The sequence below is a fragment of the Oncorhynchus nerka genome, linkage group LG17 (assembly GCF_034236695.1).
Source record: "Oncorhynchus nerka isolate Pitt River linkage group LG17, Oner_Uvic_2.0, whole genome shotgun sequence".
Taxonomy (NCBI): Eukaryota; Metazoa; Chordata; class Actinopteri; order Salmoniformes; family Salmonidae; genus Oncorhynchus; species Oncorhynchus nerka.
The window spans coordinates 21,400,723-21,427,153 of record NC_088412.1 but is presented as its reverse complement, the minus strand read 5'-3'; the positions used below and the strand labels follow the sequence as shown (position 1 = coordinate 21,427,153).

Below are 26,431 nucleotides of genomic sequence, written 5' to 3'. Positions count from 1 at the left end.
TGGTGTCCAACACTTTTTAATATGGAAAATGACAGCTAAGGTAAAACACATTAGTTAACTTTTCATACAAGAATTTAAAAATACCTAACTAATCATAACAATAAAACATAGTACAGTTAAAACATCTATACACAGGTAAATGTACACAATATAAAACACATATATACACTTTCAATATATTATTATATAGAGATTTTGTTTCTTTACCTTTAAAAACTGAAAGCCAAGCAGCTTGAAGAGGGAGTGTTTCACCTAACTGATAACTATCACACTTGGATGCAGAGAATATCACACTTAAACCAAATACATATGGATAGGTAGTATTTTCAGTTAGTTGTTGGATCATCCCATTTAAACATACATATTTTCAGTAAATATGACAACACAGAGGAACTAAATGTGTAGTGTTCACTGTTTGGTGCCAAATGATGATACTGTAAAGAAGATTGTGTCTTTCATTTCCACAAAGGTCTCTGCACTATAACAGACCATTTTCACCATCTTCAGCCTGATAGGCCTACTTTCTATGATTGTGATGTCTGGCAGGGTTGTGTGCATCGTGACGTATTCCCAACAAACATGAAATATTTACAAAGATGACTTTTGATAAGCTGTCTTACATCCAGGCTCACAGACGACAACAACAGTGTTATGATGAATTTCACATTTCAAGCATCCTGTAACAGTCTTAATCCAATTTACAAACAGTGTGAAAATGGAAAGAGCATTACGCACTTAACCATCGACAGATCCCACATGATTGTGTGCATTCAGACTCATACTCAATTAAGTGGCAGATGCTGGCAGCCATCATGTATTTGGGGGGACAAGAAGCATTGGGATCCTTTTTGAGTGTTAAATCCTTCAAACGGTTAAGTGACAGGAAAAGAACCACAACATTCACAAATGCAAAAGAAAAACATCTCTGACTTCTAGGCTTCTGTCCTCAAGCTGGGGTCACGTCAACTTTCAGTCCTATTTTCCCTTTACAAAAGCAGCAGAACCAGAAGCAGGAATGTGACCAGACTGGGGGTGGCTGTAGCCAGTATGTGTGGCCCGCCTCTGTTGAGTTGGACACGAGGAGTCCTCGGAGAGTTCTGCTTCAGTTTGCTGGGAGGAAGGGCCTTCAGATCCTCCAGGGCCCCGTAGGCTGCCATGGAGAACTCAGGGTCCCCCGTGGTGAGCAGGTCAAACACACAGGACTGGAAGTACACGTCCTCCACCTGCAGGGTCTCCCTGCACTTGGCTGTGGCGCGCTCCACTGTGTAGGTCTGATGTGGGGGCAGGAGGGGCCCCAGCTCGGGGTTAGACCCAGAGCCCGGGAGGCGGGGGTGAAGAGGCTGGCGCCCCAGCATGTGCTCCTTGATGAGCTCGTTGCGCGGGCATCCGTGCAGACAGAGCTGCAGCCCACTGTTCTCCTCAGAAAAGTCAAGGGTGTCCTCCGGCATGCGGATGGCAAAGGTAAGGTATCGGCCCACCCGGCGCACTATGATGGACGTCCCGATGTAGCGGGCCTGGATCTTCACCAGGCGGCCCCCAGAGCCACCCTTCTCTACGATCCACAGACTGCCCCCCTCCCCGCCACTCCGTGTGCCATCCTGGAAGGCAGAGGGTAGGTCCTCTGTGGTGGCCTGGTACACCTTCTGCTCAGTACAGCCATGGTACGACTTGAAGATCACCGTTATCTGAAAGACACAAACAAAGAGATGCCAGTGAATGAAAGTCCGTTCCTGATTTAATTGGAGGCAATTCAATTAACATCTACCCTTCTACTCTTTCAATAGTACTGCATGAAGGTAAAATCTGTTGAAAGTTGTGTCCTGCATACAGGTACACAGATTACTAATAGGTCTACTAAGCAGCAGAACCATCAGACGCATTCAAAAGGTGTAATACTATGTTGAGCCACAGTATGTCAGTAGGACCTTCACTTTGTATGACAAGGGGAACAGTTCATTTCAATGTTTGAAAACCCAAATTCCTGTCTTTCTCTTGGAAAAGGTATCCAACTATTATGTAATCTGAAGGAAGGAAAGCACCGTGAGCAGAAATATTCATTATGCCCTTTATTTTACAGTAAATATGGACAAGAAAACATCACTAATACATAGATGATGTCTTGTCCCACCAATTTAGAGATTATCAACCCCAAAGAAACAACTAGGCCTACTCAATATGTGCTTTCTAAAACAAATATCAATGTAAATGTCATAAACCATTGCATATGTAAGGCTCCATACTTTTTCTTGAGAGAGTGCAGGATCAAACAAACCCAGCTGTCTGATAGACCCATAAATCAGAAATACCTTCCACTACAACTGCCACAGGGTCTGGACTACTCTCTGACAACTCTGGAGTCCAGTCTGGATATTTTGTACTAGGCCGACATTTCTTCAAAGCTGTTATTCGAAGAGGTGGCTATGGTTAACTTTATACAGTTAAGGGGATACTGTTTTTGATGAACGATTCCCTTTCTGTACTGTAACAGTTGAAAATGACCCCAATTCAAGCAGACGGTGGTGGCATGCGGGTGTTGGCACCGGCACCCTGACTTACAGCTTTGTATTTTTCTCCTCATATGCACTCAAAACTATTTTAAATAGTTGGGTCTGAAATCTCTCTGGTTCTCTCTTTAGTAGTGTTTGGGCGGCAGGGTAGCCTAGTGGTTAGAGCGTTGGACTAGTAACCGGAAGGTTGCAAGTTCAAATCCCCGAGCTGACAAGGTACAAATCTGTCGTTCTGCCCCTGAACAGGCAGTTAACCCACTGTTCCTAGGCCGTCATTGAAAATAAGAATATTTTCTTAACTGACTTGCCTAGTTAAATAAATCAAAAATGAAAACGCAAAGGTTATTTAGTAAACTTCTTGAGGTTCATGGATTTCAACAAACTCTGATATGAAAGAAACTTGCAGACCACAGTTAGTATAACTTTGTTTTTATAGAATCTAGCCTATATGATTTGGCCTAGGCCAATTTCTATTGTTCTTCTCAATCTGGCTAGTCCAAAACCAAATCGTTAGTGCTGTTGCTTGTAATTCACATGAGCTGAAAATAACAGTACTGATAAAAATAGATTCTCTTAGAAAATAAGCAAATGTGGCAAGGTGGGCTAGCTAGCACTAGTAAAATTGATAGTATGCCTACTTTTTAGTGTCTACCAAGTGTTGTATTCATCTAGTGCATATCTACAAATAATACGTTGAGCTCCAAGTATGGTCTTCAGTATAAATATAGCCAAAGAACCAGACTTAAATTCAGACTTCAGATTATATTAAGAAAAGACAAACTCAAATCAGTAGAATCAAAAATATGCTGCTTCTACCAAACAACTTCGTTATTTTTCCAAATAATTTCATATTTACACAAAAAGACCTGTTAATTATTTGACTAGAGAGCTGAAAAAGGTTATCCAACTGTGGGAGAGGAAAATGTTTGAACAAGCGTTAATCACTACCATATGACTACCCATGTGTTAAAGGTAAAGCGCTCAAGCATGTCCCTGATCCAACCCCACTGAATGACCCAGTCTTTCCACTGGTGTCTGGAAGAGAAAAGGTCAGAGGTAGGGTGCCTGGAGGCAGTAGAGACAGATTGATTCCTAACTTGAGATAATATTTCTATATATTGAACCATCGTTCAATGTATGACATACAGTACCAGTCAAAAGTTTGGACAGACCTACTCATTTTTCTTAATTTTTTACTATTTTCTACATTGTAGCATAATAGTGAAGACATCAAAACAATGAAATAACACATATGGAATCATGTAGTAACCATAAAAGTGTTAGACAACTCAAAATATACTGTACATTTTAGATTCTTCAAAGTAGCCTCCCTTTGCCTTGATTACAGCTTTGCACACTCTTGGCATTCTCTCAACCAGCTTCATGAGGAATGCTTTACCAACAGTTTTGAAGGAGTTCCCACATATACGGAGCACTTGTTGGCTACTTTTCCTTCACTCCGCGGTCCAACTCATCCCAAACCATCTCAATTGGGTTGAGGTCGGGTGATTGTGGAGGCCAGGTCTTCTGATGCAGCACTCCATCACCCTCCTTCTTGGTCAAATAGCCCTTACTCAGCCTGGAGGTGTGTTGGGTCATTGTCCTGTTGAAAAACAAATTATAGTCCTAAGCGCAAACCAGATGGGATGGCGTTTCGCTGCAGAATGCTGTGGTAGCCATGCTGGTTAAGTGTGCCTTCAATTCTAAACAAATCACAGACAGTGTCACCAGCAAAACACCCCCACACTGCCCCCTCCATGCTTCGTTGTTGGAACCACACATGCGGAGTTCATCCTTCACCAACTCTGCGTCTCACAAAGACACGGTGATTGGAACCAAAAATCTCAAATTTGGACTCATCTGCTCAAAGGACAGATTTCCACCGGTCTAATGTTCATTGCTCATGATCTAATGTACATTGCTTGTGTTTCTTGGCCCAAGCAAGTCTCTTCTTATTATTGGTGTCCTTTAGTAGTCGTTTCTTTGCACCAATTTGAACATGAAGGCCTGATTCACGCAGTCTCCTCTGAACAGTTGATGTTGAGATGTGTCTGTTAATTGAACTCTGTGAAGCATTTATTTGGGCTGCAATCTAAGGTGCAGTTAACTCTAATGCAGCGGTAACTCTGTTTTCCATCCTGTCTGTGGTGGTCCTCATGAGAGCCAGTTTCATCATAGCGCTTTATGGTTTTTGCAACTGAACTATAATGTTAATATTTCATCCCGCCAGGCGAGACACAAAACTCAGAAATAACGATATAATTCATGCCTTACCTTTGACAAGCTTCTTCTGTTGGCACTCCAATATGTCCCATAAACATCACAAATGGTCCTTTGTTTGATTAATTCCGTCGTTATATATCCAAAATGTCCATTTATTTGGTGCGTTTGATCCAGAAAAACACTGCTTCCAACTCGCGCAACATGACTACAAAATCTAATAAATTACCTGTAATCTTTGCCCAAACATTCCAAGCAACTTTCCTAATACAACTTTAGGTATTTTTAAATGTAAATAATCGATAAAATGTAAGACGGGATAAACTGCGTTCAATAGCGGATAAAAACAAAGTGGAGCGAGCTTTCAGGTCACGCGCCCCTGACAAACAGTACACTAGGGTCGACCCTCGTTCTGAACAGCCCTACTTCTTCATTACACAAAGGAAAAACATCAACCAATTTCTAAAGACTGTTGACATCCAGTGGAAGCGATAGGAACTGCAAGCAAGTGCCTTAGAAATCTAGATCCCCATAGAATAACACATTGAAAAGAGTGACCTGAAAAAATATTTTCCCTAGATGGTTTGTCCTTGGAGTTTCGCCTGCCAAATAAGTTCTGTTATACTCAGACATGATTCAAGCAGTTTTAGAAACTTCAGAGTGTTTTCTATCCAAATCTACTAATGATATGCATATCCTAGCTTCTGGGCCCGAGTAGCAGGCAGTTTATTTTGGGAACGCTTTTCATCCGGACATGAAAATACCGCCACCTAGCCTAGAGATGTTAAAGTAATGATGGACTGTAGTTTCTCTTTGCTTCTTTGAGCTGTTCTTGCCATAATGTGGACTTGGTTCTTGCCATAATATGGACTTGCCTATCTTCTGTATAGCACACAATAACTGATTGGCTCAAACAAATTAACAAGGCACACCAGTTAATTGAAATGCATTCCAGGTGAAGCTGGTTGAGAGAATGCCAAGACTGTGCAAAGCTGTCATCAAGGCAAAGGGTGGCTACTTTGAAGAACCTCAAATATGAAATATATATTTTTTTTTTACCCCTTTTTCTCCCCAATTCCGTGGTATCCAAATGTTAGTAGCTACAACCTTTCTCATCGCACAACTCCCGTACGGGCTCGGGAGAAACGATGGTTTAAAGTCATGCGTCCTCCGATACACAACCAGACCAAGCCACACTGCTTCTTAACACAGCACGCATCCTACCCGGAAGCCAGCAACACCAACGTGTCAGAGGAAACACTGTGCACCTGGCAACCTTGGTTAGCGTGCACTGTGCCCGGCCCGCCACAGGAGTTGCTGGTGCGCGATGAGACAAGGATATCCCTACCGGCCAAACCCTCCCTAACCCGGACGACGCTAGGCCAATTGTGCGTCGCCCCACAGACCTCCCTGTCGCGGCCGGTTACGACAGAGCCTGGGCGCGAACCCAGAGTCTCTGGTGGCACAGCTCGTCCTGCAGTAGAGCGCCCTTAACCACTGCGCCACCTGGGAGGCCCTATAATATATTTTGATTTGTTTAACCTTTTGCGTGTAGGGGGCAGTATTTTATTTTTTGACTAAAAAAAACATACCCATTTGAAACTGCCTATTTCTCAGGGATGGGTAGCGCCAAGAAATTAACACTTTTTTTGGTTACTACATGATTCCATGTGTTATTTCATAGTTTTAAATATCTTCACTATAATTCTACAATGTAGAAAATCGTAAAAATAAAGAAAAACCCTTGAATGAGTAGGTGTGTCCAAACGTTTGACTGGTACTGTACATTAAAAATGCAGGTATCTTTGTTATGATTGAGCCCTAAGTTTTTCAGTGTTTTAATGACATTACTGTCAGCAACATGACCAGATGTGAACCCATAGCACAGCTTACCTTGCTGGTGGCGGTGGCACTGGAGCCCAGGACAACAGGCACGTTAGTCACCTGCACTGACAGGTAGCGGTTATCGATGAGAGGCCATGCCCCCTCCACCTTGCACGTCTGGAACTCGTCGCGGAACGTCCGCAGGTGCGGGTCCCCGAATAATCCACAGTGGGCGTACTTCTTCCCCTGGCCTGCGGGGCCCAAGGCCAGCACACGGCTCTCGTAGTCGCATAGCTCGGACACGGCAGGCCTGGAGGTGCTGGTGGCCTTGGCCGAGGAGGTGGGCCCGTCGCTGGAGCAGTTTTGCTGGGAGAAGAGCTCCTTGATGCGGAACACAGCTGAGTGGTAGACCAGGTCGCCCCTGCAGCTGCGCGCTGTGCGTCGGGTACACAGGGCATAGGCGCGCAGGGCGATGCAGTAGTCCACATCGGACAGGGAGTCCTCTTGGAGACCACTAGAGGGCGAGGTAGAGGCCACGTACTCCGCATTGCAGCGCTGGATACGGCACTGCTGGCAGTGTGCTGTGGGGAGGGAGGAAACAGTAGGCAGGTGTTACATGTTTATCATCGCTAAAGTTGTCAACAACCCCCCAATAACAGGTGACCAGAAACATTAGGGGGAAAGTATTTTATTTAGAACTTGAACCATTCATGTGTAAGTCAAAGCGAAGATATATCTTGGCCTAGTTCATGGTAGTGTATACGAATGTGTTTTGTGTCTCAACTCATTGTAAGAGTGAACATTGATGATGAAAAAACTGCTTAACACAACTGTAACGACCATATAATAAAAAAGATGTCCAACAGAAAACACTCTTATTAGTTTGTTCACTGCCTAATAACTTTGTTATAGTGAATTTGCAGGGTTTAAACACATCAGCTGTACAACCTAGCTACGTGCAGCAGGACAGCCAAACTTTTCCACCTATGGAGTTTACGTCAATAAAGAGCTCATTAAAACCCAACTACACCAGCCAGCCCACACGGGAATGGTCAGTCCAAACTTATTTCCCTCAACTCACCCTCACTGAAATAACACAGTGCTTCACTGCAGGAGGAAGCCAATCTGTGTAGTTTGCTTAAGGGTGTTGAATATGGTTTGGCTGTTGCTGGGTCAATATGGGGGGCATTAAGGAGCATGGCACATGACCACTGTATAAGAGGCTGAATTCAGACCCAAGAGGAACTGCACAAAGAGCCGTGCTTGTTCAGCATTGAGCAACAGCTGGCCAAGGATGTTGGGATTGTATAAATTTGGCACTTCCTATGTGAAGTTATTACTCAGTACTGTGCATCTGCCAGTGAATATGTTGGGGGCGACAAGGAGACTATGTATTCCAATGTTTGATGTTTTGAGAATATTATATCTTATCTTGAAGCTCTAGATGCCAGGTGCATTTGCATTACATCAACATAATGCCTGTGCAAGTGTCATAAGATGTCACAGATATAACACACTTAAATAAACAGCCTCAATAAGACTGAAAACAGAAATATAAACAATATTTTTTATTAACATTGAAAGAAGAGCTGACATAGGCTAATCGACAAGTCCTCCAAACTGTTTTAAATCCAAAGGGCATGATGAACTTGCCAATAATAAAAATATTGAAATATTTTTCCCAGACAGTCCAAAAAGATCCTTGGTTGCAAACTGTGTGAATAAATTCTCTAGTAACTGAAGCCCACATGGGTCTTGGCAACTGTTAATCAAAACTGAGATGAGTGTGAGGTCAACTCAGAAGCATTCTACCAGCCCTCGTCTGATTTCCACCAATGATCTCCCTGCAAGCACTGGGGTCACCGAACTCGGCTATGATTGTCCATTTTTGACAATCACGGCATATAGAGCTATGAACAACCATGTCTATCTCTAAAGGCTCTTTATGGCCAGCCTTTGACAAGAGGCAATGTGACAACCATGTGAGGAAAACATGGGAAAGGATTAAGAAGAGAATAGGACGAATTTGCATTTATAACAATATATTTCAATAGGCTTGAGAACAATTTAAGGGAAACAAAATAAACTGAACTAATCTGTGGAATAGAGGATGGCTTTAATATGTAAACAAAGGCAAGTATGTCATATCCAGTTTTATAAGAATTATCATCACCCTGCTATGTACATGAATACACTTAAAATGCACAATAACCCTGTCATAGCAGTCTACCACATTATGGGGAAGTAATCATTTAACTGGGGGTGATTCATGGACGGTGGCAGGGTAGCCTAGTGGTTAGAGCGTTGGACTAGCAACCGAAAGGTTGCAAGTTCATATCCCCGAGCTGACAAGGCAGTTAACCCACTGTTCCTAGGCCGTCATTGAAAATAAGAATTTGTTCTTAACTGACTTGCCTGGTTAAATAAAGGTAAAATAAAATAAAATAAATGGACAATAACCATAGTCTACCACATTATGGGGAAGTAATCATTTAACTGGGGGTGATTCATGGACAATAACCATGTCATAGCAGTCTACCACATTATGGGGAAGTAATCATTTAACTGGGGGTGATTCATTTAACTGGACTAGCAACCGGGGTGATTCATGGACAAGTTAACATTGAAAATAAGAATTTGTTCTTAATGACTTCTGGTTAAATAAAATAAAATAAATGGCAGTCTAATCATTTAACTGGGGTGATTCATTATAGCAGGGAAGTAATCATTTAACTGGGGGTGATTCATGGACAATAACCATGTCATAGCAGTCTACCACATTATGGGGGGGTGATTCATGGACAATAAATATTTCATGATAATTATGCTGAACTACATTGAAAATGATTCAACTATCACTAATACAGGCTACTACTGTTTTGCAAAGCGTAAACGTGGCTAAATGAAATCCATTAAATTAGAATTCATAGCGCCCAACTTTATGTGAAGTTTATATAATGATCTATGGAGAAACGCCCCACTGATTTGTTGACCTTCCAATTTCTACCACTCTTTTTGTGAGTGAAACTTGTGTAGGTAATATTATGCGAGTTTAAAGTCAAAAGGCAAATCACCACACATACACACTTTGTTTCGTTAGTTAGATGCATGTTTTGGTAACAAAGCATCCAAACGTCTGACGATGTATCGCGCATGCACACAACAAAGTTCAGGCGAAAAAAACACGTCAAGTTACTGCACGATGGACACATTCAGAGGCCGAGAAGTCTGACACCATGCCATGCATGGTAACAAATGAAGCATGAACACAACACCATCTAAAGTTTCATTTTGCAAGGTAAACTAGTCACGGCACTAACAGTTGGTTAGCGTGTTACGTGTTAAAACGTATTAGCAATTTGTTGCTACTTTGTACAAGCAACATGTTTGAACACAACGTCAATAGGTTATCAAGCCAAATGCTAACGATCTTTATTAGCGGACTTCTACAAGCTCGAACTTTATTCAAGACTTTGTGTGTGAATATAGTATCGATAAAGTATAATCGTGAAAGTATGATCGTGAAAAAAAATACATAATTGAAGACTGCTCGTGATTAATGTTACTTGACGGATTTAGAGAATGTAGCTAAAAGTTCGACCGAAGTAGCTCGTGTTGTCTAGCCAGCTAACTAGCAACAGCAGCAGGTTGGTTCGCGACGATGGCTGCTAAGCTAGCCTGGTATAGGCCAATGACTACCGTTATATTTGAAGGTCTAGGCACACAGCAAAAGTCCGCTGATGACCGAATTAACTTATAGTAACTGTCAAACAGTAAATAGCTACAACTACATGTACATACATATACTGTAAACAAAACACACTGCCATATTTTAGTTCATAAATATTTAAGAAAGCGAGTGTTTTTGTGAACAAGTCTCGCTCATCTTTAGCACAGCCAAGAAAGTTTTCCATCATCCATTCGCGATGCGGGGAAAATATTTTGCATGCATCACATATGAATGTTGCTTTACCTGGTCTGAGTAGCAGCGAAAGTAAAGCCATCGTACAATTAATGTAATTCCAAAGCTGCCGCTTAGCCAAGTTTTGAGGTCCGCTTCTCCCCATGCCAATCCATTCAGTTAGAATGGAGTTCTTCGACTGCTGCTCATCAACGCAGTAGCTGCGGGAAATTAGACATAAATTCGTATCTTTCCCCTGTGCTGTCTTTCAAAAGGGGTCTAGTCTTCAGGGCGGCTCTACGTGGGAGGGGTCTAACAGAGTCGACGGGGATCAGAGGGGGTTGTTCGCCAATGAAACACTAATTATTCGTTAACCACTTGATATTTACATAAGCGGTTTGTGGCAATCATGGAACATTGGGACCAAGCCAATGGAAAGTGTTTCTAAAGACAATGAAGGCGGTGCAAAATATTTGTTGTGTAGTATTTGAGAGGGAGTTAAATTAACAGGTAACCAACCGGTCAGGAAAGAGTGATGATGAAAATGATAGTTCTCACATCTAAATACAGCATGATTCTTTTTGCAGCCAACGTGATTTATCTCAAGACTGAAATAGTGAACCTCTTTCTGGGGAGAGTTTGAGATATGAGTTGTAGCTATGTCCACATAGCATGCCCCTCTGCACTATAACGCATTCAGCTGTGGCAGTTGTCCTGTTTGAGCTCCCTGGGTCTCAACAGAGCTGCGGAGCAAATTGCCCAATGCAAACAATCGTATTGTTTCTCTGCTCTAAGCATTACATTACTTCCTCCAACTGCTGAAGAAAATTCTCACCCAGGATGACAATGGTGTCATTAATGTCTAGCTTTGCTATTCATGCTAGGTGTTACATGGTGGTAAACGACCCTAGGTTTGAATACAGATGTGTCACATATATCAGCATGAAGGGAGTGAGTTTCAAGATACTTTTGTCACTTTGCTATTAGGCTGAATCTTTGTAAGGCGAGGCAGGTCACGTCATACAAGTTCAGAGGTGACGTGTTAATGTATGCACACATGGATTTGCATATGGAAAATTATAAGGTAACAATGATGCTGAAATGTACACTTCATGGCCAAAAGTATGTAGACACCCCTTCAATTTAGTGGATTTGGCTATTTCAGCCACACCTGTTGCTGACGGGCTCCCGAGTGGCACAGCTGTCTAAGGCACTGCACCCCAGTGCTAGAGGCATTAATACAGACACCCTGGTTCAAATCCAGGCTGTATCACAACCGGCCGTGATTGGGTCCCATAGGGCGGCGCACAATTGGCCCAGCGTTGTCCGGTTTTGGCCAGTGTAGGCTGTCATTGTAAATAAGAATTTGTTCTTAACTGACTTGCCTAGTAAACATTTTAAAAATACTTCTAAGTAAAAACATAGTTCTGTTTTGAAATATTTATTAACTCATTTCCAGATATCTTCTAAATTACCCACAATGCACTCTTTCTCAACGTCATATGGAGAATCTACTCTGTGCTTCCGAGATCGAATGCTAGCTCGGTAGCTAGCTCAAGCTGACTAATGTTAGCCACTTGCCATGCTAGCCACACAAGCTCACAGAACGGGAGCATGTAGTGCGTACAAACTGTCTGTCCTCCGTTGCAACACTCGCTACCGATTTCCAAACTGCCTCTGGAAGCAACATCAGCACAAGAACTGTTTGTCGAGAGCTTAATGAAATGGGTTTCCATGGCAGAGCAGCCCACACAAGCTTAAGATCACCATGCGCAATGCCAAGCACCGGCTGGAGTGGTGTATAGCTTGACTCAATTGGACTTTGGAGCAGTGCAAACGCGTTCTCTGGATTGATGAATCACGCTTCACCATCATTTTCAGTGGAAATTGTTAAAAGTCATCCTTGTGCATAGACTTGGTTTGTTTAACTTCGCAGTCATTGGTTTTTGTTTGGCATACATTTTAAATTGAGAAGTCTCAGCATCACTCTGTTACTATGGAATTGCTCATATGTTACCCTGGATGTTGTTTCATACCGGGGGTCACTAAGCATTGCCAGAGATGGTAAATCTGGTCAATATGTGGCATTTACCCATTAGTATTACATCTCTATAAAGATGAACAGCTTGTTATTTGAACATACACAATACAGGAGAGAAACTTTTCCATTCATTATTTTCTCTCAGCTAACCTCTGCTATTATTTTTTCCATTCCATTTTCAGTTAGTAACTTGTATGTTACTCCTCCATTTGTGGCCAACTTTCCATCCCTTGCCTCGAACGACACTGCGTCTTTCATTTGCACAGCTGCAAAGCTGGGCCACCAATACAGAGCAGCGCTTAAATAATCAGTGGGTTTTGATGCATGACCACCACAGTGTTCCTGTGGTTATCGTGTCATGTGATTGTACATTTTTTTATGGATAACCAATTACCCAATCAAATAGTGATGTAAAGAAGATTTTTATTTTATTTTATTTTTTTATTTTTTATTTCACCTTTATTTAACCAGGTAGGCAAGTTGAGAACAAGTTCTCATTTACAATTGCGACCTGGCCAAGATAAAGCAAAACAGTTCGACAGATACAACGACACAGAGTTACACATGGAGTAAAACAAACATACAGTCAATAATACAGTATAAACAAGTCTATATACAATGTGAGCAAATGAGGAGAGAAGGGAGGTAAAGGCAAAAAAGGCCATGGTGGCAAAGTAAATACAATATAGCAGGTAAAACACGGGACTGGTAGTTTTGCAATGGAAGAATGTGCAAAGTAGAAATAAAAATAATGGGGTGCAAAGGAGCAAAATAAATAAATTAATTAAATACAGTTGGGAAAGAGGTAGTTGTTTGGGCTAAATTATAGGTGGGCTATGTACAGGTGCAGTAATCTGTAAGATGCTCTGACAGTTGGTGCTTAAAGCTAGTGAGGGAGATAAGTGTTTCCAGTTTCAGAGATTTTTGTAGTTCGTTCCAGTCATTGGCAGCAGAGAACTGGAAGGAGAGGCGGCCAAAGAAATAATTGGTTATGGGGGTGACTAGAGAGATATACCTGCTGGAGCGTGTGCTACAGGTGGGAGATGCTATGGTGACCAGCGAGCTGAGATAAGGGGGGACTTTACCTAGCAGGGTCTTGTAGATGACATGGAGCCAGTGGGTTTGGCGACGAGTATGAAGCGAGGGCCAGCCAACGAGAGCGTACAGGTCGCAATGGTGGGTAGTATATGGGGCTTTGGTGACAAAACGGATTGCACTGTGATAGACTGCATCCAATTAGTTGAGTAGGGTATTGGAGGCTATTTTGTAAATGACATCGCCAAAGTCAAGGATTGGTAGGATGGTCAGTTTTACAAGGGTATGTTTGGCAGCATGAGTGAAGGATGCTTTGTTGCGAAATAGGAAGCCAATTCTAGATTTAATTTTGGATTGGAGATGTTTGATATGGGTCTGGAAGGAGAGTTTACAGTCTAACCAGACACCTAAGTATTTGTAGTTGTCCACGTATTCTAAGTCAGAGCCGTCCAGAGTAGTGATGTTGGACAGGCGGGTAGGTGCAGGTAGCGATCGGTTGAAGAGCATGCATTTAGTTTTACTTGTATTTAAGAGCAATTGGAGGCCACGGAAGGAGAGTTGTATGGAATTGAAGCTTGCCTGGAGGGTTGTTAACACAGTGTCCAAAGAAGGGCCGGAAGTATACAGAATGGTGTCGTCTGCGTAGAGGTGGATCAGAGACTCACCAGCAGCAAGAGCGACCTCATTGATGTATATAGAGAAGAGAGTCGGTCCAAGAATTGAACCCTGTGGCACCCCCATAGAGACTGCCAGAGGTCCGGACAGCAGACCCTCCGATTTGACACACTGAAATCTATCAGAGAAGTAGTTGGTGAACCAGGCGAGGCAATCATTTGAGAAACCAAGGCTGTCGAGTCTGTCGATGAGGATGTGGTGATTGACAGAGTCGAAAGCCTTGGCCAGATCAATGAATACGGCTGCACAGTAATGTTTCTTATCGATGGCGGTTAAGATATCGTTTAGGACCTTGAGCGTGGCTGAGGTCCACCCATGACCAGCTCTGAAACCAGATTGCATAGCAGAGAAGGTATGGTGAGATTCGAAATGGTCGGTAATCTGTTTGTTGACTTGGCTTTCGAAGACCTTAGAAAGGCATGGTAGGATAGATATAGGTCTATAGCAGTTTGGGTCAGAGTGTCCCCCTTTGAAGAGGGGGATGACCGCAGCTGCTTTCCAATCTTTGGGAATCTCAGACGACACGAAAGAGAGGTTGAACAGGCTAGTAATAGGGGTGGCAACAATTTCGGCAGATAATTTTAGAAAGAAAGGGTCCAGATTGTCTAGCCCGGCTGATTTGTAGGGGTCCAGATTTTTCAGCTCTTTCAGAACATCAGCTGAACGGATTTGGGAGAAGGAGAAATGGGGAAGGCTTGGGCGAGTTGCTGTTGGGGGTGCAGTGCTGTTGACCGGGGTAGGAGTAGCCAGGTGGAAAGCATGGCCAGCCGTAGAAAAATGTTTATTGAAATTCTCAATTATGGTGGATTTATCAGTGGTGACAGTGTTTCCTATCTTCAGTGCAGTGGGCAGCTGGGAGGAGGTGTTCTTATTCTCCATGGACTTTACAGTGTCCCTTTTTTGAGTTAGTGTTGCAGGAAGCAAATTTCTGCTTGAAAAAGCTAGCCTTGGCTTTTCTAACTGCCTGTGTATAGCGGTTTCTAGCTTCCCTGAACAGCTGCATATCACGGGGGCTGTTCGATACTAATGCAGAACGCCATAGGATGTTTTTGTGTTGGTTAAGGGCAGTCAGGTCTGGGGAGAACCATGGGCTATATCTGTTCCTGGTTCTAAATTTCTTGAATGAGGCATGTTTATTTAAGATGGTTAGGAAGGCATTTAAAAAAAATATCCAGGCATCCTCTACTGACGGGATGAGATCAATATCCTTCCAGGATACCCCGGCCAGGTCGATTAGAAAGGCCTGCTCGCTGAAGTGTTTCAGGGAGCGTTTTACAGTGATGAGTGGAGGTCGTTTGACCGCTGACCCATTACGGATGCAGGCAATGAGGCAGTGATCGCTGAGATCTTGGTTGAAGACAGCAGAGGTGTATTTAGAGGGAAGTTGGTTAGGATGATATCTATGAGGGTGCCCGTGTTCAAGGCTTTGGGGGTACCTGGTAGGTTCATTGATAATTTGTGTGAGATTGAGGGCATCAAGTTTAGATTGTAGGATGGCTGGGGTGTTAAGCATGTTCCAGTTTAGGTCGCCTAGCAGCACGAGCTCTGAAGATAGATGGGGGGCAATCAGTTCACATATGGTGTCCAGAGCACAGCTGGGGGCAGAGGGTGGTCTATAGCAGGCGGCAACGGTGAGAGACTTGTTTTTAGAGAGGTGGATTTTTAAAAGTAGAAGTTCAAATTGTTTGGGTACAGACCTGGATAGTAGGACAGAACTCTGCAGGCTATCTTTGCAGTAGATTGCAACACCACCCCCTTTGGCAGTTCTATCTTGTCTGAAAATGTTGTAGTTTGGAATTAAAATTTCGGAATTTTTGGTGGTCTTCCTAAGCCAGAATTCAGACACAGCTAGAACATCCGGGTTGGCAGAGTGTGCTAAAGCAGTGAATAGAACAAACTTAGGGATGAGGCTTCTAATGTTAACATGCATGAAACCAAGGCTATTACGGTTACAGAAGTCATCAAAAGAGAGCGCCTGGGGAATAGGAGTGGAGCTAGGCACTGCAGGGCCTGGATTCACCTCTACATCGCCAGAGGAACATAGGAGGAGAAGAATAAGGGTGCGGCTAAAAGCAATAAGAATTGGTCGTCTAGAACGTCTGGAACAGAGAGTAAAAGGAGGTTTCTGGGGGCGATAAAATAGCATCAAGGTATAATGTACAGACAAAGGTATGGTAGGATGTGAATACAGTGGAGGTAAACCTAGGTATTGAGTGATGAAGAGAGAGATATTGTCTCTAGAAACATCATTGAAACCAGGAGATGTCATAGCATGTGTGGGTGGTGGAACTAATAAATTGGATAAGGTATAGTGAGCAGGACTAGAGGCTCTACAGTGAAATAAGCCAATAAACACTAACCAGAACAGCAATGGACAAGACATATTGACATTAAGGAGAGGCATCCTTAGTCGAGTGATCAAAAGGGTCCAGTGAGTGGAAGGTTGGTTGGGGGTCACGGCGATTTAAACAGCTAGCCAGGCCATCGGTAGCAAGCTAGCATAGGATGGAGGTCTGTTGTTAGCCACCTCTTGCGTTCCGTCAGTAGATTAGTGAGGTTCCGTGTGGTAGAGGGGATTAATCCAAATCACACAAAAATAAAATAAAATAAATAAAAAATAAAATAAACATTAGATATAGTTAGAGGCCCAAGAAGAAACATAATAATAATACAAATAAATAAATTGTCCGATTGTCTATTCTGAGAGCAGCCGGTAAGACAGCTAACGGTTAGCAGGCCGCAGATGGGCGTCCAGGTAACGTCGCGACGGAGGAGCCAGCCGGATCTCCTTCGGGTAGATAACGTCGGCAGTCCAGTTGTGAAGGCCCGGTGGGGCTCCGCGTAGGCAGTACAACGGGTCCGGATAGGTGACTGCAGCCCAGGAGTGATTGATGGAACTCAGGAGTGATTGACCGAGCTGGCTAGCTCCGGAGTAATTGATGTTTGCTCCGGAATCGACGAAAGCAGATAGTCACACGGATAGCAGCTAGCTGTGAGATCCGGGTATGAATGTCCAGAGAGCAGTTGAAATCCAGGGACATGGAGAGAAAAATTGGTCCGGTATGTTCCGTTCCGAGCCGCGTTGCGCCGTACAAAACTGGCGATAGATTTTCGAGCTAAAGGATAGCTGATGACCACAAAACGTGGTTAGCTGAATACTAACGATTTGCCAGTAAAGAAGCTAACTAGCTTCTGAACTAGCTTCTGGGTTAGCTTCTGGGCTAGCTTCTGGATAGCTCCTGGCTAGTTTCTGGCTAGCTTCTTGGAGTTTCTGGCTAGCTTCTTTGAGTTTCTGGCTAGCTTCTTGGAGGATTGCAGATTTGAGGTAAATAATACTTATTTATAAATATAAATTGGTGAGGCGGGTTGCAGGAGAGTGTTTTGAAGATGAGTTGATGGAAAATATAAATAAAATGTATGTGAAAAAAAGTTGTAAATATATATACAGGACACGACAAGACGGGGACAAAAGACGTCTGAACTGCTATGCCATCTCGGAATTGCTGATCAAGATCAACAATTATATTCTGCATAATTTCTTAATTGGGTTTAAAACTGAATTAACTCAAACAATTTGGACATTCTGTGCACTGGGTGACATACCTCTTCTGACTTTATTGGAAGCAACTGAACTTAGACAGGTATTGGATCACTGGTTTATCTTTTCACTTGATGGCTCCTCTGGCCCAAACAATTGTGTGATTCAGGTGCTGTTTCAGTCTTGTGAAAGGTCCTCACAGTCCTTGTCGATGTGGGGTTGATATACAGTGCCTTCGGAAAGTATTCAGACTACTTGACTTTTTCCACATTTTGTTACATTACAGCTTTATTCTAAAATGGGTGAAAGAAAAAAATCCCCTCTGCAATCTACACACAATATCCCATAATGACAAAGCCAAAACAGGTTTTTTGAAATGTCTGCACATTAAAAAAAGAATAATAAAAAATTATCTTATTTACATAAGTATTCAGCCCCTTTGCTATGAGAATCAAAATTGAGCCCAGGTGCATCCTGTTTCCATTGATCATCCTTGAGATGTTTCTAGAACTTGTTTGGAGTCCACCTGTGGTAAATTCAAATGATTGGACATGATTTGGAAAGGCAAGCACCTGTCGATATAAGGTCCCACAGTTGAAAGTGCATGTCAGAGCAAAAACCAAGCCACGAGGTCGAAGAAATTGTCCATAGAGCTCCGAGACAGGATTGTGTCGAGGCACAGATCTGTGGAAGGGTACCAAAACATTTCTGCAGCATTGAAGGTCCCCAAGAACACAGTGGCCTCCATCATTCTTAAATGGAAGATGTTTGGAACCACCAAGACTCTTCCTAGAGCTGGCCGCCCGGCCAGCAGAAGGGCCTTGGTTAGGGAGTTGACTAAGAACCTGATGGTCACCCTGACAGAGTTCCTCTGTGGAGATGAGAAAACCTTACAGAAGGACAACTATATCTGCATCACTCCACCAATTAGGCCTTCATGGTAGAGTGGCCAGACAGAAGCCACTCCTCAGTAAAAAGGCACATGACAGCCCGCTTAGAGTCTTCCAAAAGGCACCAAAATACTCTCAGACCATGAGAAACAAGATTCTCTGGTCTGATGAAACGAAGAATGAACTCTTTGGCCTGAATGCCAAGCGTTACCTCTGGAGGAAACCTGTCACCGTCCATACGGTGAAGCATGGTGGTGGCAGCATCTTGCTTTAGGGATGTTTTTCAACGGCAGGGACAGAGCAAAGTACAGAGAGATCCTTGATGAAAACCTGCTCCGGAGCACTCGGGACCTCAGATTGTGGCGAAAGTTCACCTTCCAACAGGACAACGACTCTAAGCACACAGCCAAGACAATGCAGGAGTGGCTTCGGGACACGTCATTGAATGTCCTTGAGTGGCCCAGCCAGAGCCCGGACTTGAACCTGATCGAACATCTCTGGAGAGACCTTAAAATAGCTGTGCAGCAGCTATACCCCACCCAACCTGACAGAGCTTGAGAGGATCTGCGGAGAGGAAAGGGAGAAACTCCCCAAATACAGGTATTCCAAGCTTGTAACATCATACCCAAAAAGACTTTGATGCTGTAATCGCTGCCAAAGTACTGAATACTTACATTTTTAAAAATAAATTAGCAAACATTTCTAAAACCTTTTTGTTGCTTCGTCATCATAGGTTATTCAAATCAAATCAGGCGGGACGCAATGCAAATAGTCCGGGGATCCATTTAATTACCTGTTCAGGAGTCTTATGGCTTGGGGGTAAAAGCTGTTGAGAAGCCTGGTGTAGAGGTCCTGGATGGCAGGCAGCTTAGCCCTGGTGATGTTCTGGGCCGTATGCACTACCCTCTGTAGTGCCTTGCGCTCGGAGGCCGAGCAGTTGACGTACCAGGCAGTGATGCAACCAGTCAGTATGCTCTCGATGTTGCAACTGTAGAACCTTTTGAGGATCTGAGGACCCAAGCCAAATCTTTTCAGTCTCCTGAGGGGGAATAGGTTTTGTCGTGCCCTCTTCACGACTGTCTTGGTGCGTTTTGACCATTCTAGTTTCTTGGTGATGTGGAAACCAAGGAACTTGAAGCTCTAAACCTGCTCCACTACAGCCCCGTCGATGAGAATGGGGGCGTGCTCGGTCCTCCTTTTCCTGTAGTTCACAATCATCTCATTTGTCTTGATGACGTTGAGGGATACGTTGTTATTCTGGCACCACCCAGCCAGGTCTCTGACCTCCAGGCTTACCACTGTTGTGTCATCTGCAAACTTAATGATGATGTTGGAGTTAGGCAGGTTACCTTGGTGCTCTTGGGCACAAGGACTATGGTGGACTGCTTGAAGTATGTTAGTTTTACAGAATCAATCAGGGAGGGACATGTTGAAAACGTTTGTAAAGACACTTGCCAGTTGGTCAGCACATGCCCGGAGCACATGTCCTGGTAATCCGTCTGGCGCAGCGGCCTTGTGAATGTTGACCTGTTGAAAGGTCTTACTTACGTCGGCTACGGAGAGAGGGATCACACAGTCGTCCGGAACAGCTGATGCTCTCATGCATGCTTCAGCGTTGCTTGCCTCGAAGCGAGCATAAAGGTGATTTAGCTCGTCTGGTAGACTCGTGTCACTGGGCAGCTCATGGCTGTGCTTCCCTTTGTAGTCTGTAGTAGTTTGCAGGCCCTGCCACATTCGACGAGCGTCGGAGCCGGTGTAGTACGATTCAATCTTAGTCCTGTATTGGCGCTTTGCCTGTTTGATGGTTCGTTGGAGGGCATAGCAGGATTTTTTTATAAGCATCTGGGTTGGAGCCCCGCACCTTGAAAGTGGCAGCTCTATCCTTTATCTCAGTGCGAATATTGCCTGTAATCCATGGCTTCTGGTTGGGGTATGTATATACAGTCACTGTGGGGACAACGTCCTCAAAGAATCACGGAACATATTTCAGTCTGTGACAACCTTTGTTATGAATAAATCCACATGCGTTGCTACAATATTTAATGTCTTATAGACCTAATGAATATCTAAAAACTTGTGCAGCAGGGGGTTTGAAATGTGTCCGTTATGAACCAGCCATAGATCAAGACCAAAATGAGCTGAACAAACACGTTTTTTAGATTGAAAATGAATACATTTTAGAATAAGGCTGTAACGTAACAAAATGTGGAAAAAGTCAAGTGGTCTGAGTACTTGACGAAGGCACTGTATATAGTGGAGGGAGAAATGAAGACATCTCAACCCAAGTGGAATGTTTGGATTGTTCTGTTTTGCCAGAAAGGTACAGTGGATACACTGTGCCAAGTCGGTCCCCTGAGGGTCAATGTTATCATGTTTGTTCAGCTAATTTTGGTCTTGACGTTTTTCCGGAATGTGATGTAATATGGAGGACACGGCAAGCCAGCCTATACACTATAATGTAAACTCCTACAGAAATAACTTCAAATGTATTACTTCAAATTAATCCAAATCATTTGCACTCATGACTACTGGTTTTAATGACATTTTCAGCCAATTTACAAGTAAATACTTTATGAATGTATTGATGTTACAAATCAACTTGCACGGTTGTTAGCCAACTAGCCTGCTAACGTTAGCCCTACTAGCCTGCTAACATTAGCCCAGCCAGCCTTCTTACATTAGCACTGAATGAGTCAGCCAGTTGTTATCAACACTTAGCTTGTAGCTACATTAAAGTTAACCAAAGTTTTGGAAATACGGTGATATTTATATATCCATCTAAACAATTATCAAAGCACGTTAGCTATATTCAGTTATCTTAGCCAGCAAGCCAGCCTGCCAACTAGCTATTAGCCTAGCCAGCCTAGCCAACCACCATGAACACAACTAACACAACACAACTAAAACAAACTGCAGATCAAAAGCAAAGAGAGAGCAGAGACTTACAGATTGATAGCTGGGGCACATCTTATAGTAAAACGTGAGGATCATGAGGATACACATGGCCACTTGTGCCCAACCTGTTCATTGTTTACATCACACTTCCTCGTGATTGGTGGATTGTAGATCACCACCGCCACCACTTGGTCTGGAATGTAATTACATGCTAGCATGGCTAGTAGCTAACGTTAGCCAGCTTGAGCTAGCTACCAAGCTAGCATTTGAACTCGGTTGAACAGAATAGATGCTCCATGTGACGTTGAGAAATAGTGCATTGTGGGTAGTTTAGAAGATATCCAGAAATAAGTTAATAAATATTTAAAAACCACAAAATATAACTATGTTTATACTTACAGGTACATAGATCGTGACTGTTAATAAGTCTTTGACCACACGGTGTTGTTACATTGGTGAGTATAAACTCATGCTTCCTACGCTTTAAGATGTTTTCTCATTTCTCTCCCTCATCAGGATGGAGGACAATGAAAAATCACAGAAATATCAAATAAAGGCAGACCAATCAATTAGTTATAGTGTTTTTACTGATATCAATGTTCCTTTATTAATTATTAAGTGATTCAAACTTGGTAACGAAATTTATACAATTGAATTGCCTACAATGGGAAATTGTGGTAGACACAAACCACAATTGGGCTCACAAGTTTGGACAGCACTGTACAGCACAGTATAGTTCAGGACAATAAACTAGAGTTGAGTACACTATAATGTACTGCATTGTGCTATACTGTACTGAACTACACTTTACTGAACTCTGCTGTTCTGTAATGTGCTCTACTGTACTCTGAGCTTTACTGTGCTCTACTTTGATGTCCAAACTTGGTTCAGATTTGGTCCGGTCTGGACCAACCAAATTTGGTCTTGTTAGGAGGCAGAGCACATTAAAATAATAGCCAGTGTGTAGAATATTGCATATTTCTACTTTTTGTGTACCTATTTAGGATACATCACCATGAAGAAGAGAATGACACATTCATAGCCATAATTATGCATTTCTGTGTCGTACAGATCAGGGACCCATGATGAAATTCTGTTACTACAATTCCATTACGGGGCGTGTAAATCCACTTCACTTAAAATAGACTTTTCAAAGTCAATTTGTCATGTCATAGCTGACACCCCATTCCTTCTGCAGACATTGTTGAATCTAAATTCGGAGCAGATATTTTGGAAAACGTGGACACATTTTAAAAAAAAACAATAAAAAAAAAGGAATAAGGGGAGAGTTGCCTAACTGACAAAAACATGGGGTTGGAAGAGAATGAGTATTGTGGGTAAGGAAACTAGAAGTAAAGAAGAGTGAAAGGGTTTTGAGAGTCAGACAGAGAGAAAGATCCCCAGGATTATGGCAATTGTAGCTCAGAAGAGAAGAGTGAAATGAGAAGGCAGCTATGTTGGAGACTGTGAGTGAGGAGGAGTGTGTAGCAGCAGGAGAGAGGGAAGAGAGAGGGGGAAGAAAGGGAGAAGGATTGGGTTTCCTCTGACTGTGTCTGGGCAGCTCCACATGTTCCACATTAAGGTCCTAACACTGCAGGACCAACTAGGCCTACACACCGTGCTGCTTGTTTTGTTATTAGGCCCATGTGGTCGAGAAACCTAAACTTGGCCAGTGCTATAGACCGTCTCCTCTCTCCTGAAATCCTTTGCAAACTATAGTGAACAAAAATATAATCACAACATGCAACAATTTCAGTGATTTTACTGAGTTACAGTTCATATAAAGAAATCAGTCCATTGAAATAGATGAAAACGCCTGAATCTAACAATTTCACATTACTGGGCAGGGTCACAGCCTCGGATGGGCCTGGGAGGCATAAGCCCACCCATTGGGGAGCCAGACCCACTGACTGGGAAACAAGGCCCGACCAATCAGAATGGGTTTTTCCACACAAAAGTGCTTTATTACAGACAGAAATACTCCTCAACACCCACCACCCCTCCCTCAAACGATCCCACAGGTGAGGAAGCCGGATGTGGAGGTCCTGGGCTAGCGTGGTTACACATGGTCTGTGTTTGGGAGGCCGGTTGGACGTACTGACAAATTCTTTAAAATGACGTTGGAGGTGGCTTATGGTAAAGGAATGAACATTCAAATATCTGGAAACAGCTATGATGGACATTCCTGCAGTCAGCATGCCAATTCTCAATACTTGAGACAGCTGTGTGATTCTGTTGTGTGAAAAACTGCACATTTTAGAGTAGCCTTTTATTGTACCCAGCACAAGGTGCACCTTCTTGATATGCCACACCTGTCAGGTGGATGAATTATCTTGGCAAAGGAGATCTGCTCACAGGGATGTAAACACATTTGTGCAAAACAATTAAGAGAAATATGTTTTTTGTGCGTATGGAACATTTGTAGAGTCTTTTATTTCAGCTCATGAAACATGGGACCAACACTTTACATGTTGTGGTTATATTTGTGTTCAGTATAGTATACACCCCTTGTTTAGAGCAATCCTCTTCTAAAAGTTTATGATCTTAAATAAACTGTGTTTTTTGTTTTATTTCACACTAATTTGTCCACTGAAATCCAGATGTAGCCTCCTGTGTTCTATTTATTATTGTCAAATATTACACAAAATACTTTGTTCTCCATATCCCCCTTCCCCGGCAAATATTGTAATGTAAATTGTTTGAGTGCCTTCCTTGTATTTATGTGAACCTGCAAGTAAACATGTAATGTGTTCACCATGTGTTCCTGTGCATATGACAAATAAACTTAACTTGAACTTGATGTTTTGGGATAAAATCTGAAAATAGAATCTAGATAAATGCTTTATTTGGTATTTTATTAGGATTCCCATTAGCTGTTGCGAAAGCAGCAGCTACTCTTCCTGTAGTCTACACAAAACATGAAACATGACATAGTACAGAACCTGTAATATGATGGATAAAATTCAATCCTAAAGTGGAAAGTGTGCACGTTTGCTTTTCAAGTGCTCCTGTCTGGGGTGAAGTGGCCTAGTTACCCTAGTACCTTGTTTGTATGAGTGAGCAGCAGTAGGGAGTGTGTGGCTACATAGCACCAGGGTAGGCCACTCACAGCAAAGGGACTGTTATCTGGAGGCAGATAATAGATCCAGTGGTGTGAGTGTGTACGGGGCTGCCTTGATAACATCTCCTCTCAAGGATCCCACTTACGGGCCATGATTGATACCTGACAGAGCACAGAGGGGGATCCTCACAGTGTTTTTCTAGCTGCTTTGCAGCCCTCGCTGTAGGAGGCCATGCATGCATCTGCGCCTGAGTCAACATAAGTTGTTATCAAGGAGCTGTATATCTACTTTTAGCGTCTATGCTTTAAATAATATATATTATTTTTGTTGTTGTTGTTGTTGACCCTTTTCTCTCCCTAATATAGTGATATCCAAATGGTAGTTACATTCTCTCCTACGGACTCAGGAGAGGCTTGGCAGGTTCAAAACACGACCCTACCAAGCAGCACTGCTTGACCCGGCCCGCCTCAAGGAGTTGCTCGAGTGCGATTGTACAAGGAAATCCCGGCCAACCAAACCCTCCCCTAACACTGGGCCAATTGTGCGCCGCCTCATGGGTCTCCCAGTCACGGCCTGCTGTGACACAGCCAGGGATCAAAACTGGGTCTGTTGTGATGCCTCAAGCACTGAGATGCAGTACCTTAGACCGCTGCGCCACTCAGGAGGGCTATGCTTTTAGAACAAGTTATGTGGTCACTGGTTTTTATTAGCAAATCATTTTTTAAATTCATACTGGTATCGGCAGAAAATGTGAAGGCAGTTCTGTCATGAGGTCACCATTTCAGATCTCCTATCTGAAAAAATGAAGTTTGCATAGACTAACTGTTGATCAAGAGTAGATAAAACATCAAATCTATTGTTATTGGTTGCGTACACATCGCAGATGCAGCGAAATGCTTATGTTTCTAACGCCAATAGTGAAGTAATACCGAATAATATACATAAATCAAAAAATATCAGAAGAAGCAATGTCAGAGTCCGGAATATAAATATATATGTATATGATGGTGCGTATAGACAGTATATGAATAGAAAAGGTGTGTACAGCAGTAGTTAGATGAGTCTTGACTAGGAAATTAAGTGGGTAAAACAATATGGAAACATTATTTAAGTGACCAGTGTTCAATGAATCCAACTTTGTTCATGACTGTATTATCTTGACTAGGGGCATACAATAAAACCATATTCTGTCTATAAACCCTTAACCTAATCCTAATCGAAAACGAAAATATCACAGAAGTTTCTGTTCATCTCTCACCCTAACAATAAGCCCCCTCTCCCCTCCTCAACAGAACAAATGTTGACATAGCGTCAAGCTCAGTGCCTTTCAATAGACAGTCAACTAACAGGTAACCTTAGATTTTGTGTCAGGGGGTCTTCCTGCACTGATCAAACAAATCAAATTGTATTGGTCACATACACATGGTTAGCAGATGTTAATGCGAGTGTAGCGAAATACTGGTGCTTCTAGTTCAAAGAGTGCAGTAATATCTAACAAGTAATCTAACAATTTTACAACTACTACCTAATACACACAAATGTAATGGGATGGAATAAGAATATGTACGTATTTTTATTTATTTAACTAGGCAAGTCAGTTAAGAACAAATTCTTATTTACAGTGACGACCTAGGAACAGTGGGTTAACTGCCAAATTCAGGTGCAGAACAACCAATTTTTTACCTTGTCAGCTCGGGGATTCAATCTAGCAAACTTTCAGTTACTGGCTCAATGCTCTAACCATTAGGCTACCTGCCGCCCCGTAATTATATCCATACATTTATGGATGAGCGATGGCCGAGTGGCATAGACAAGATGCAATAGATGGTATACAATACAGTAT

The 26,431-nt window shown here is 42.7% G+C and overlaps 1 protein-coding gene and 1 long non-coding RNA gene across 2 annotated transcripts; one reads left to right on the top strand and one right to left on the bottom strand.

Moving 5' to 3' along the window:
* On the bottom strand, positions 1–10,751 carry LOC115144877 (repulsive guidance molecule B-like). Its single transcript, XM_029685975.2, has 3 exons — positions 10,525–10,751; positions 6,621–7,132; positions 1–1,685 (listed from the first exon to the last, which is right to left on the bottom strand). Exons 1-3 carry the CDS (start codon positions 10,616–10,618, stop codon positions 987–989), a joined length of 1,305 nt encoding a protein of 434 aa, XP_029541835.1. The 5' UTR covers positions 10,619–10,751; the 3' UTR covers positions 1–986.
* LOC115144878 (uncharacterized) lies at positions 9,746–24,326 on the top strand. Its single transcript, XR_010459419.1, has 2 exons — positions 9,746–9,849; positions 21,928–24,326. It is a non-coding gene; the product is annotated as an uncharacterized LOC115144878 (long non-coding RNA).
* The last annotated feature ends 2,105 nt before the right edge of the window (positions 24,327–26,431 follow it).

Excerpts from the sequence above, each read along its gene's own strand:
- LOC115144877 (XM_029685975.2), bottom strand. The coding sequence starts at position 10,618 with ATGGGGAGAAGCGGACCTCAAAACTTGGCTAAGCGGCAGCTTTGGAAT. Across the intron at positions 7,133-10,524 it reads TTCGCTGCTACTCAGACCAG|CACACTGCCAGCAGTGCCGT; the intron begins GTAAAGCAACAT and ends CCCTCCCCACAG. Across the intron at positions 1,686-6,620 it reads GTGCCACCGCCACCAGCAAG|ATAACGGTGATCTTCAAGTC; the intron begins GTAAGCTGTGCT and ends TGTGTCTTTCAG.